The 13,457-nt window shown below is 52.3% G+C and overlaps 1 protein-coding gene across 1 annotated transcript in view; it reads right to left on the bottom strand.

The window, feature by feature from the left end:
• Positions 1-13,449, bottom strand: part of HELZ2 (helicase with zinc finger 2) — a 17,305-nt gene extending 3,856 nt beyond the window's left edge. The window contains 14 exon segments of the mRNA XM_029087220.1: positions 231-372; positions 652-819; positions 1,229-1,360; positions 1,758-1,843; positions 2,670-6,180; positions 7,507-7,582; positions 8,012-8,795; positions 10,181-10,813; positions 11,159-11,682; positions 12,321-12,428; positions 12,785-12,842; positions 12,844-12,951; positions 13,054-13,242; positions 13,244-13,449. Of these exon segments, the coding sequence (XP_028943053.1) occupies positions 231-372; positions 652-819; positions 1,229-1,360; positions 1,758-1,843; positions 2,670-6,180; positions 7,507-7,582; positions 8,012-8,795; positions 10,181-10,813; positions 11,159-11,682; positions 12,321-12,428; positions 12,785-12,842; positions 12,844-12,951; positions 13,054-13,242; positions 13,244-13,311 (6,587 nt within the window). The 5' untranslated portion in view covers positions 13,312-13,449.
• Between the last annotated feature and the right edge of the window lie 8 nt (positions 13,450-13,457).

Genomic DNA, 13,457 nt, shown 5'->3' with positions numbered 1-13,457 from the left:
AAAAGAGAGAGGAAAACATCAAGGATCTTTTGAACAACCTGGGTTTCCCGACTAGGTGCTACATCAGACTCCACACCTTCCCTTGAAAAAATTAATTACAAAGCAGGTTAATAGCGCTGCTCCACAGTAGTGGAGTGGAAACCGCATTTGCTCTGGCTCATTCAGCTTTATTGGTGCAGAAACCATCGTTCTCCAGCACTCTCAGAGCTTCTGAGGCCACGTGGTCCTACCTGAGCTCATGCTTTGGTTTTGCATCCCGCAAGATTTTGCGGTAGAGGTGCTTGTTGCTGCCCGGGTACGGGAATTCTATCGTCTCAATGGCTTCCCCATAAACCCTCAGTGGTTTCAGGTTCTTCATCTTCAGCAGCATCTCTGGGGAAGGAGAACAGTTCTGCTCAGACAGCACCAGGCACCAGGGATGCTGAGAAAGCTCATGGCCTGCAAGGTGCTCAGCATTCACTGTGCACTTGCTTCTTCTCCCCACTCCTTGCTCATCAAACCCACCTTTACCAGTCCTTGCCCTGAAGTGAGGGGTCTTCAGTAAGGACCAGCCCCACTCTGCCCCTCCAGTCTCCCCATCTCCCGCTCATGGCCATGTGTTCTCCCTCCCACCAGTACGAGCTGCTTCAGGGGCTCAAAACCAATACTTACCAGCAACAACATCAACAGACTTGTTGGATGGGCCACAGTACAAGATGCACTTTCTCCCCTTGGGCTCTTCTTCTTCAGAAGATTCTGTTTGCTTCTTCTCAACATTCTCTTGGTTCAGCTTATGGAACCAGTAGACAATGTGAACTCCAACAACAGTTTTCCCTGTGCCTAGAAAAGCAAGGAGGTTACTGAGAACACTTTAGCCGTGACACTGATGCTCTACATCAGCATCCAGATGATCAGCCATGAAATAAAATCAAGAACCGAGGGGACTGCATTCAAAAGCTGTGGGTGACACCAACCCATGCTACCTTCTCTTATCTCAGCAAGGGTCCTATAGAAAGGCTGCCCAGGGAAGTGGTGGAGTCACCATCCCTGGAGGTATTTAAAAGACATGTAGACGTGGCACTTAGGGACATGGTTTAGTGGTGGACTTGGTAGCATTAGGTTAACAGTTGGACTTGATGATCTTAAGGGTCTTTTCCAACCTAAATGATTCTATGAAAGCAACAGATGAGCTCTAACCTGCCTTTCATAACAAAGCAGACACATACTCATGCTGTCCCCACAGCCTTACCAGGCGGGCCTTGGATGAGCGTGAAGGGTTTTCTCAGAGCATTTAGAATGGCCTGCTCCTGACTCAGGTTAAGCTTCCTGGAGCTGCCAGGGAGATCAAAGGATTTTTGCTGCAGGATTTTGGACGTTGTCACTGTTACGCAAAGAACCAAGAAAACAAGTTTAAAGAAGGTTATTGAAGACAGCACACAAGCGACTCAACGGGAGGATGCAGCAGGTACCAAGCAATCATGGTCCATTTACAAGACCACCTAAAAGTAATCCTTGTCCTGTGCCAAGATGTTCTACCCACGAGCCTTCTCTGTGAGTCCTGGGGATTAAAACACCACCCGTGCCATTCTGCAGCGGGGCAACACTGAACATACCACCTTCACTCTGCTATGGTAGCAGCTCCTCTCCTCCCCCTGGCAGAGGAACCTCTTGCTATGGGAGCGTAACCCCGATGGCATGGACCCACGGAAGCTGCCAGAGCACCTGCCTGGTCAGAAGCGAGTAGCTACAAGTTAAGAAAGGGGAATATTTGCACTTACCTTTTCTAGGAGGGTCATGGCCAAGGGCGATGCTTTTAGCGAGCTGGGAGGCATACCTGAGCCTCCAAATCGCCCTCTCCTTCCGTCTGACAGACAGGGAAAAATAACAATGAATGGAATGGAGCAAATACTGGTGGGAATTATAACACAGCTCTGTACAACTGTCTTGTTTGTTCCTTCTCTGCGCTTCAGTGTTGCATTAAATCCTTCCACAAAAAAAAACTTCAACAACTCTTCTGCACTTTTGCATCTGGGACTATTTCTCAACTGTCTGAAGAGCTGAGCCTGCAAAGATGTCGAGAGCAAGGAGCACAACTTCTGTCCCAACTCCATTCTATTATATCCCACCCCATTTATTGGATTAGCTTCTAATTTTCCCCTCAAATTCACAATACAGGAGGAAGCACTTTCTGCCCTGAAAAAGCTCCAGTAGTGGTGGGTGCGTAGCAGCCCACGCTGCCTACAAAGAAGGGCAAAGTAGACATCAGGTCTGCTTTAATAAGAGCAGATCTTGCTTCACAGCAACAACAAAAAGGAACGATTAGGAAATCAGGGAGCACTCCAGCTCAGCAAACCCTGATCCAGGGCTTCACGCGTATCGCAGCAATCCAGTAACACAAGAAACAGATACCCAGGGAAATGTCAGCACAGCACCTTCTCCTATCTCCCCATTCTCAAGGTCAACCAGAAGAGAAAGAGACCACCTGAAGAACAGATCTGAGAAATGCTGCCACCCCCACCAAACATCAACAGTCCAACAGCATGGCCCGTCAGAGCTGGGCAAAGATGGATTTTTCAGGGGAGCAGCTACACCAGCCAGCAAAGCCCGTTTGGGTGCAGCAAAGGAGTCCCATGGGAAGCTGTTGCTCTGCAGGACAGGTTAACCAGAGCATGACTGCTAAGCACACTTACACGTCTGGCAGCATCTTTGGTATGAGCTCCACCGTAAACCTGGCAGAGACCTGTGAGATTTCCACGGGAATGTTCTCCATAGACATATAGTGGATGTAAAAGTTTATAGTCTGATGACCAGTCCTGTCTGACTTCTCATCGTCGCTGAACTCTTCAGTGATCCCATGAGCCACCCAGGTGTAGGTGTCTGGATCAACCACAGGTTTGCTTTCTGATATGCCCTTGTTAAGAAAAGTCAGATTCTGGAGGCCATGGCTAAGGTATTCCTCATCGCTTTGAAGGCTCCCAAGCTTCAGCCCACCTAAGCGAATGCACAAGTAACAGTGGTTGAAGTCCACTTCAATGGAGCACTCCTCCAACAGTTTTTTCTGTAGGGCAAAACTCCCTTGCAGCTGTCCTTTGCTTGTCCTTTGCTTTGCCCATGTTATTTCGACATCATGGAGGACAATCGAGTCGTTTTCAGCCACGGCGCACAAAGCGGACTCCATGGCGCTCATCGGCATCCACACCTTGTTGTACTCCGCCGCGTTCTTGTACTTGTCTTTGGAAGACAGGGTGGCATAGGCAGAGAAGCAATCAATCGGCTTTTCCGTGTGCTGCAGGCAGATGTCAAAACCTGGTGTCACGCACCACAGCTGCACAAAGGGCACCAGAAACCCCCGGTAGACATCTGTGGTGAGCTGGAACTGGAGAGCATCACCGGCACTTATCTCCAGAGAGAGCTCCAGGTAGTGCGAGCACTGGCTCTTCCTTACCCAGCCCACGTGCCGGTGGTACAGCCCCTTGGTCTCCTGAAGGAGGGTGGCAGCGGTCTCAAAGTCCTCACTCCTGATGGCTGCGAGTACATCTTGCCAAGTTTGGGTGCCAAAGAAGGTGACACTACGGTCATGGATAGGTCCTTCCTGCAGGCTGTGCTCCTTTGTCTCCACAGAGTACATCCTTCTCTTCCATGACAGCCTGATGCTGCTCTGCTGCTGGATGAACGTAGGCTGCTCTATCAGCTGAAGAGACCTGTAGTTAATTATCTGGGGATCTGGAAGACTCTCTTTGTTCAGTGGAAACAGAGCTTTAAAATACTTGTTCATCTCTTCAATATCCACTACAAAAGCCATCTTCTGCAGGACTTGGCCCTTCAGCTGGGTGGCCATCTGCAGGCAATGGGCTCTCTTCTTGTATGTCACTGCCTGGGAATTCTTCCTGTTGAAGTCATGACAGAGAAACTCAATGTCATCCGAAGAATAGATGATGGGCTTCTTGTGGAGCACAGAATGAAGGTGTCTCTGGACCACGACATCCACGTACCGGCGGATGGGAGAGGAAGCCCAGGTGTATGAGTCAACGTGCAGGGAGTAATGGCCTGCTTTTGACTGGACAGTGGAGTTGGAGCGACTGAAATAGGAGCGGCTGAGCAGTCTCCTGAACTCCAGGGCCACGGGGGCCAGCTTTGGGTGGATGTCATCAGTAACGATAAGGTCTAGCATCTTGTGGAAGTCACGGACATGAGCAGCTGCTTGCAGGTGCTCCCAGATGGGGGCCAGGAGGCTGAACTCCACATTTTTCGAGGAGTCTTGGCCAGGAGGCAGCTCTCCCAGGTGATGCGAGAGATGGGTGGACAAAGGAAGAAGGTGGCTATACTTATTTTTCATGCCTGATAACTGTTGAGGGCTTGGCTCACACTGACACCGGAGAGGAGTGACATTTCTGGTGTCCTCCTGGTTGGTGAGGAACTCAGCCACGAAACTGTTGAACATGATCATTAATTCCTCTATCATCTGATGGGACCCCCTGTTACCTGGGGAGCTTTCCTCATCCAGTCGGTCATAGAAACAGTCCTCCTGCAGCCGAAACTTCCGATGGATCCTGGAGAAGTGGTAAGCCACAGCTATGCGGTCCTCCAGGGTATCGAAACGAAGAGGCTCCGCCGCTCCCCTGTAGTGCTCCTTAATGCAGCGCTCTGCCTCTTCATAGGACAGCTGACGCTTGGAGCGGATCACAGAGATGGCGAAGACTCCCTTCAACATCTCATCGGTCTCTTTTTCTACGGTGACAAACAAGGAGATCACCTGACGGTCCTTCTGCGGCAGGAGGCTGCAGACGTCTTGGCTAATATGGGGTGGGAACATGCACAGCGGCTCCTGGTTGGGAGCGTAGTAGGTGACACCACGCTTCTTTGCTTCCAAGTCCAAGGCACTGCCTTTGGGAATGATGCCAGCCACGTCTGCGATGTGGATCCCAATCTCATAGTGACGCCCAAGATCCCTAACGCTGACAGCATCGTCCAAATCCATGGCACCCTGGGGGTCGACAGTGAAGGTTGGGTAACTCCGACAGTCCCTCACGTTTTCCTTGATGAGCTTTAGTTTGCTGCTGGAGGTGTATCTGGCCAACTCCCTGATGACAGCAGCTGGGTATTTCTTCTCCAAACCATACTCCAAGTTGAGGATCTTTAAGCCTTCTTCCAAAGTCAACGCCACATGCAGAATCTCTGTTATTATCCCCAAAGGGTAGTAAAACCCTTCCCGCCAGGAGATAACCTGGACGCAGAAGAACTGGCATCTCCTCATCTCCTGGCTGATCTTCTCACAGCTGACCACGCTGTACTTTCCATTGACAAACCTGCGGATGGGAATGATGTTGGGTTTCTCTTTCAGCCCTGGGACAAATATTTTGGTGACAGTGTGATCGATGGGTATCATCACCCGGGGATCAAATTCATCCATCATGCAGATGAAGGTCCGTTGTCTCTCTGTGCGCTTTAGGATGCCCACCACCTTCCCTTGAGGGCGGTGGCTGCTGCTGTCAGCCGTGCTGCTGTGCAGGATTTCCACGAGCACCTCGTCCCCGGTGAAGGCCATCCCGCAGTGAACTCTGCCTTTGATCTGAATGGTCATCGCGGGGGAGTCATCAAGGGTGAAGGCAGAAGCTCTGTCGAACCTTTCTTTGATCAGCTCGCATCTCTTGTACATTTGGGGGTGCATGCGCAGATACTCCTGCATCATCTGAGGAGAGAAGCTGACATATTCCTGCCTGTCTTCCCAAAGGTCTGAAGCCTCAGACTTCACGTTCAGCAGCCCTTCTTCAGACACCGTCACCAGCACTTTCTTGCTCTCATCTAAGAGCTCCTGGAGGATGGGATCATCGGGATTCACGCTCTCAGCCTCAGAGCTCCAGGAATCCGTGTCGCTGTCCTCCTCGTCCTGCTCTGGGCTCCTCCTGCTCCAGCTCTCCTTGTCATGTGCAGCCTGTTTGATCTGGGCCATCGTCAGGTTCTCCGGGAAGATGCTCCCCTTCTCGATGCACTGCTGGATGAAGCGCTTCCATACCTTGCTGCATTGGCCATGGGAGCACAAGGCCACAGCATCCCCCACTGCAATAACCAGTGACTGAGCCCGGGTCATGATGGTGTTGAGCACTCTGGCTTCGTTGAAGAACTCAAGGTGGTGGGAAGCTGAGATGCGCAGGCTCTCGCTGGTGTGGACCGTGCTGATGATGATGACCCGGAACTCCCGCCCTGCACCGGAGGGGACAAGGGAGAAGTCACTCACGGGAACCCAACAGGGAAGACCTTATCTGGCTGCTGCCTGGTGCTCTGCCCATCTACGTGGCCGTGGGTGATGTAACCTCACTTGGCTGAGTCACAGGAGTCACCTGATGTGACTAAATCAGCTCTTGGGGACTGCAAAGACCTACAAGTATGAACCATGATGGACACCATGAGGCCACCACTGCCCATGTACCAGGGAGGGAAGGGCAGTGTGGAGACGGGAGAAGGGCAGGGGAGTGGAGCAGCCCCATGTGCTCAGTGCCACCAGCAGCCCCCGCCAGCCACTGCTCACAAACACAGGTAGGTTTTTCTGTGAATCTCAAATGCCTCGGGGAACTGAGGGTCTTGCAGGAACAAGAGCTGTGACCATTCACAAGAATCCCTCCCCCTTCAAGGACAGCTCTGCTGATCGCAGGACAAATAACAAACAGTGAGAAGCACCCTGGTGATTTCAGAGCTGAGTGGAGACTGCAAAGAAAGGGTGTGGAGAGCAGAAACACGCCCCAGGGGTCAGTTATTCTCACCATGAGGAGTCCCAGCTGCACAATAAAAAATAATAATAATAAAAACATAGATGAGTCATAAACTAAGTCCTTGAGGACAAAACCAGCCCTGTCCTTCTCTCCTCATCCAGAGCAGCAGACTCCTCCTTTCTGAGTTGTTCTGTGATTTTTTAGCTCTGACCAGTACCCACAGGCCATCCTGGTTTCAATTCTCTTCTATTACCAACCTCCCCCACGGTACTTGGGGTTTCACATGATTCACACACGCTCAAGCCCTTGGGATCACACTTCCAGGGTTTGCACCCTCCTACCGAGCAACGTCCCTATATTTGAAAATGAGTTGACAGTTGGGTGCAGATTTAATTCAGTGTGAAATCTTATTGACTAAGGAAGAGACAAAAATCAACGAATTACCAACCAGAAGGGGATGGAAATCAGCCAAAGGATTTCCAGGCACTCCCTCCAAATCAGTGCTCTGTGGGCTGTGGCGGTGGCAGAGCCACGGGGAAGGACAGGGGAGCTCTGCCTACCACCACCGCGTGCACCCTCCCAGGGATGTATTTTGCCATGATATCAGCTGGGTATTTTGCATTTTAGCAAGGAGGACAACGTTAAGATGCCAGAAAGACCTTTGCTAACCACCCAGCGTCTCTTCCCCCTGTTCATTACATAGTGGCTGTAGCTGTGATAGACTCTCCTGTCCACCAACACGACTGCAAAAGTTCTCCCTAGCACACAGAGGACCTCAAAACGCAGCCAGGCATGACCAGCTATTGCACAAGACACAAACCTGGCAAGTTTTCATAGTTTTCTACCACCACATCTTGTAGCTGCTTTTTCCTCAGCTCTTGTCTCGTTGCAGAAACCTGGTAAGAAAGAAAAGAGGCACAACTGAACACCATTTCAGCTCAGAAACATCTCCCATCCAACACCAAAGTCCCTCACCCTTCTCAGCTGCAGGTTCCCCAAGAAAGTTACTCAACAGTAGCCACGTGTCCTGGGCTGACTCCAGCCAGTGCTCCCAGTCTGCCCTATAGTTAACTTGCCTAGAGGATGCTGAAAGAAATCTTCAACTAAATCATCCCACCATCAGGCATCTCTGTTCCAACCATCCATGATGTACTACCCAAAAAAACCCGCTGGTGGCATGCAAGACCCCAGAGTCTCTATTTTTGCCATCACAAGAGACAGGTTTATCATAAATAGAGCCCAGCATTTATTGGGGAGTGTTTAGAGAGCATCAGCAGTGCACCCATAGAACCTTCAGGTGGGGAATGCATGGTTCTCCTACATACCTGCATCCCATGGGAGACCACACAGATCCTCTTCAGATCTCGGACACCCCACTCATCTGGCCACCTCTGATAGATCTCCTTCACTTTCTCAGTCACTTGTATTATCTCGGAGGTGTTGTGCCAAGAAATCATGGAGATATCCCTTTCAGCCACGCCAGACACGTGGCAGAACACGAGTGGGTAGATTTCAGGATGGGGTGGGATGTTCCCACTGGCTTGGATAGCGTTGCCTTTGCCAGTGTAGAAGTGCTTGGAGACAAATTCAATTATGCCTGCAGTGGAACGATAATTCTCATTGAAGATGATCCTGCTCTTCAAGGCCACTTCATGCTTCTCCTTCTGGTAAAACTGAAAGAGTCTGTTTAACAGGGTGTGATCATGAGATTGTCCATCCCCAACACAGAACAGCTTGGGGGTTATCTGCATGTGGTCCCCAGCAAGGACAATCCGGGTCTCAAAAGTGGCGTAGGAAAGTGGAACTAAAGCTTCACACTCCAGCATCTGAGCAGCCTCATCGATCATGATGTGGGTGAAGTAGCCTGGCTCAACCTTCAGGTTCTTGGATAACATGGAAGTGGTAATAATGATGTGGTGCTTGTCAATCTCCGCCCGCGTAGGGTGCCGGAAGGAGCGCTTGTCTGGTGAGAGGCAGCAGTACATCCGAGTGATGGAGTCCGTCAGGTTGATGGGACGGTCAGTGGATATAATCCTCAAGGGAACAGCCCAAGGATGCCCACTGGTCACATAGTTATGGAAATACTCCCGGATGTAGATGTCAGCAGCACTGGAGGGGAACAAAAGGGAAAACCATCAAGAAAAGGCTCCAGGGAGACCTTATAGTGACCTTCCAGTACCTGAAGGGGCTCCAGAAAGGCTGGGGAGAGACGTTGGACAAGGGCAGGGAGTGAGAGAACAAGGGGTGATGGCTTGAAAGTGGCAGAGGGGAGATGGAGATGAGATGTGAGGAAGAAATTCTTTGGTGTGAGGGTGGTGAGACAGTGTCCCAGGTTGCCCAGAGAAGCTGTGGCTGCTTCTCCCTGGAAGTGTTGAAGGCCAGGTTGGATGAGGCTTTGAGCAAACTGGTCTAGTGGAAGGTGTCCCTGCTGCTGGCAGGGGGGTTGGGACTGGATGAGCTTTAAGGTCCCTTCCAACCCAAACCACTCTGGGATTCTATGAATTGTTAAGTGCTGTTCCAAATGCAGTGACCATCATCTCGAGGTGCTACCTGATCATTCACCAACACCCACCCACGCTCTCCCCCAGTTTTGGCTGACAACACACTCGTCACAGGACATATTCACTTATGTGCAAAGAAGCTGGTGATCACACAGCCACCAACTCCAAGCCTACTTTGAGAGTGTGGTTTAAACCAGGAGCTGTTACTCAAGCCTAGGGCATCTCTTGATGCTCATATGGAAAAATACAATGTGCCCAACAAAATCTGTGGCCCTGCTGCTCTCTAGGACCAAGTGATACAGACCTCTTCTCTGACAGCTAACCACCCCCAGCCTGGGCAGGTGATACAAGACCTGCAGAAGAACCTTCAGTGCAAGCAGCCAGGCTGAAGCAGGCTGAGATTAGCAGTCACCCATCTATTATACATGAGAAGCGAAGGCAGTGACAGCCCCCGGGATCGGATGTGGACACACTTTTCAGCCTAACTGCTCTAATTTTAACAGCCTTGGCCTGGTTTCTCTGGAGGCAGATCCCACGGCAGTCACACCAGATCTGCATTTCCTCTTTCCCAAACTCTCCCTGGAAAAGTCAAAAAATGGGCATGTGCACAGAGCACAAGAGTCTTCAAGGGCAAGTAGAGCACAATATTATCCCAGCAGGGTCAGACAACAGCTTTCTACTTCTTCCAGAAGGCAAGAAGGACTCTCCAACCCCATCCTCATTTTATAATGAGGCAGGAACATGCTGCCTCTTCCACAAAGACTTCCACCCATGCCCGGTTTCTTCCTCGCAGGAAGTGCTAGAGCAGTTTTAGACACACTAAATAAAAATGGATTTGTTTAAACAAGTCACTGAAATGTGTGCTAAGAAAAGGGCAGCTCAGCTCCAGCTCATACACCCTGGCTCCATCTCATCCCACCAGGCAAGCAATGGACCAGCTCGCTTGGACCCAGCCCACAACTCTGGTTGCATCTTCCCTTGCTCCCTGCTAACCTGTTAGTGTGAGTGCAGATCAGCACACGTGTGTTGGGCTGCCTGAGGATCTCCATGGTGGCCATGGCCAAGGTGAACGTCTTCCCTGTGCCGAAAGGCCCATAGATGAGAAGAGGTGGGACCTGCCGGCTGCTTGTTGCTTGGCCCATGATGAAGGAGGTGGCTAATTTCTGCTTGCTATTCCCTTTCTGTGGTGACCCAAGAGAGTAGGGGACAGAGCAACTGGCAACATCTGGTAGGACCAGCTTCTCATCCAACAGGCGGTCCACAGCCTGGTGCCACTGTCGGAACAGCAGCTGGTCGATTTGGAACTGGATCTCCACCTTGTGGGAAGTGTTTGGCTTGAAGTTCAGCTCTGAGCAACATCTCTTTGGTATCTGTAGCCAGATGGTCTTCTCCGTGGTGGCTTTATGCTCCACACTAACCTCGTAAATCCGATTGTCTACAGGTGGGTCAAGTGCCAGGAAAGCAGTGGGCACAGACCTGCTCAGCAGATAGCCCTCGTCTGTGTCTGGCGAGAGGTTATAAGGGGTAGGCACTTCAGCAAACAGCTCACCAGAGAGAGCAAACTTCATCCCCATGGACAGACTTTGCAGCACGGGGGTCAGCGAGATGGTGACCCTCAGGTTGAGTCTGAAAGGAGGAAACACCTGAATGAACAGCAGAGAACTGGCCCATCGCTTCATCAGCAACCACCCTCCCTGCTGCAGAGGAGGGATTGTCACTTATACCCAGAGAGGGTCCACCAGCCCCAAGAGCACACAGAGGCAGAAGCTCCTAGCTAACCCACATCTGCAGGACAAGACCCAGCCCTTCCTCTCCTATCGCTACCCAGCAAGCTGTCTTTCTTGGCAGGTTTCCATTTTTCTGGGAAGGTGCCCCAGGACCCAACCCAGAAGAGACAGAGACTTCAACAGCAACATGTCCCCATGGTCCATAGCGAGGAGGAACCCCTCTGGGTCCACACCTGGCACTTACTTGGCAATCAGAGCTTGTTCAGCTTCTTCCTCACAGAAGAGGAAGCTGTGCATCCTCTCACGGTAGTTGAGACGGGTGATGGGAACGGCCGCACCACCTTCGCGCTGGTAGTCCAGTGCAAGAGCAGGAGGTTTGTACTTGGCCAGCAGAATCACATCTTCACCGGTCCTTGGCACGCTGGGAACGATGAACCGGTTACCTCTGTCCCATCGCACGAAGTTGACGGGGCGGCTGCTCTCCCTGCTGCCGAGGACATGGTGGGGGGTTTCTCGCCGGCCCACCTTCACCTTGATCTTCTGGATGAGGACGGGGCGACTGCCAAAGTCAAACACCACCCACTGCTCGAAGATGCCCAGCGTGCAGCACTCCATGGAGACTTCCACCAGTGCCGTGCGTGGGGAGGAAGGGAGAGTGGCCACGTTCTTCCCCCGAAGGTAGTGAAGGTCCCGGGAAAGCCCATTTCCTGAGAGGTAGAAGTTGACTCCAGGTTCCCGCTTCAGTAGTGCCACGTGCTGCAGAGGCATCTGCCAGTTGAGGAGAAGACAGGGACATGGTGAGGGCTGCCCACACAAAGATCTCAGCAGCCGATGAGGTCCTCTCAGCAGTGTTTTCTGCTGAAAGCTGCTGCAGGAACTGAACACCACGCTGGACCTACGGTGCTCTTGAAATCCTCCTGAAAGGAGCTTTTTCCTCGTGCAACCCCACAGCAATTATCTTAAACTCTTTAAGAACCTCAGGTTTCAGTTTTATAGCAACTGAGCCAGTCTGCTGTAAACAGGAAATCTTCTACACTGGAGAAGACAATTAGACCCAGGCTTTTACCCCCAACACCCACAAAACCCTGGGCAGGAAAGCAGCTGAATCTTTGTTATTTGCGATGAGACGTGGGAGGTGCTGAGAGCAGCCACATCCACCGGAGCCCCACCACAGGAGATGAGACAGGAGACACAGTGGCTGCATCCCCCACGCACGGCCCCAGCTCAGGCACCACACAAGCTGCTCCCGAATACCCGACACATCTTCATTCAGACATCCCCAAATCTCTCTCCTTGAAGAAATAATAATTAAAAAACAAAACAAAAACCCCAAAGGATGAGGACTGTGCACAGCAGAAGGTGCTGCCAGCAGCTCACAGGCTCCTGCTGCTCAGAGCTGGGCTTACCTGGGAGTGGACCCTGAAATTCCACCGGTACTTCATCCTCCTGTCCTCCGACTGCACGTGCAGGGGCTGCTCACACACGACTCTGACACCCTCGACGTGCTCAGCCATCTGTGGGGGAGGCAGGAGAGGAGCGGGACTGAAGGCAACATCCCAGGGACACACCACCATCTTCATCCTTCGCCTTTATGCTACGTCCTCCTGAGAGGGGACCAGCAGTAAATCCTCATGCTCAGTCCTCACCCACCGCTGCTCAGCGTCCCCACGCAGCAGCCTTGGGAAACAAAAGGACCCAGGGCAGAGCAGCGCGGTGGGGTTCCCCGAGCAGGCTCTCGGGTTGTCATCTGGAAAGGGGTGAAGGGACAGGGATGTGACATCCCTTTCTGTGTCACCATCCGCAAGGTGAGTGGTGGGCTTCTCGCGATGTGCCGGACCAACACGCTCCCACCCTGCCACCCGTGACTCACAATCAACACCTCGTTGGAGCACGTCTGATACTCAGCGATGAGCCGGTCCTGGTAGTTTTGCTTGCTTCTTTCTCTTCACAGCAACTTTCACCCTCTGGATCCACTCCTGCAGCTCCTCGGTGGAATGAGCCTTGGTGCAGCTGTTCCCCATTTCGCACACCTCTGCTCTGTTGGGAGAGAGATGTCCCAGGTGCCACCCATGCCTGGTGGCTTGGGGGTCCCCAGGGAGCCCCTGTCCTCTTCCCCACCACACCACATGGATGCCTCACCTGCTACACAGCGAGAACTTGGTCAGCCTGAGCGGTGGAGCGCGATGGACCCACTGGACAGAGGTGTCTACGGAGAGCATCTGCACGTGCTCAACGGAGGAGCAGTGGCTCTCAAAGCTCTCTTGAGAGCTGAAGGTCACCAGGCAGACTCGGCAGTAGAAATGCACCAGCGCGGGTGCCGCTGGCTCAGGTCCCCACAACCGGCAACAAGTCGGAGCGAACCAAGCCGTGCTCCCTCTCGGCCTCCCAGACGGCCATCTCCACCTCGCTGTGCGCGTACTGGCAGCGCTGGGGGCGGTACTTGCAGGGCTGGCCCCGCGACACGAACCGGCAGTAGCTGAGGGTCGGCAGGAACTCGGGGCAGGGGCGGATGGCGGTGAACTGCTGCTTCCTCCGGCTGTCCG

Source organism: Antrostomus carolinensis, unplaced genomic scaffold (genome assembly GCF_000700745.2).
Source record: "Antrostomus carolinensis isolate BGI_N321 unplaced genomic scaffold, ASM70074v2 scaffold19150, whole genome shotgun sequence".
NCBI lineage: Eukaryota > Metazoa > Chordata > Aves > Caprimulgiformes > Caprimulgidae > Antrostomus > Antrostomus carolinensis.
The sequence above is the reverse complement of the archived record's forward strand: the minus strand, read 5'-3'. Positions and strand labels throughout refer to the sequence as shown.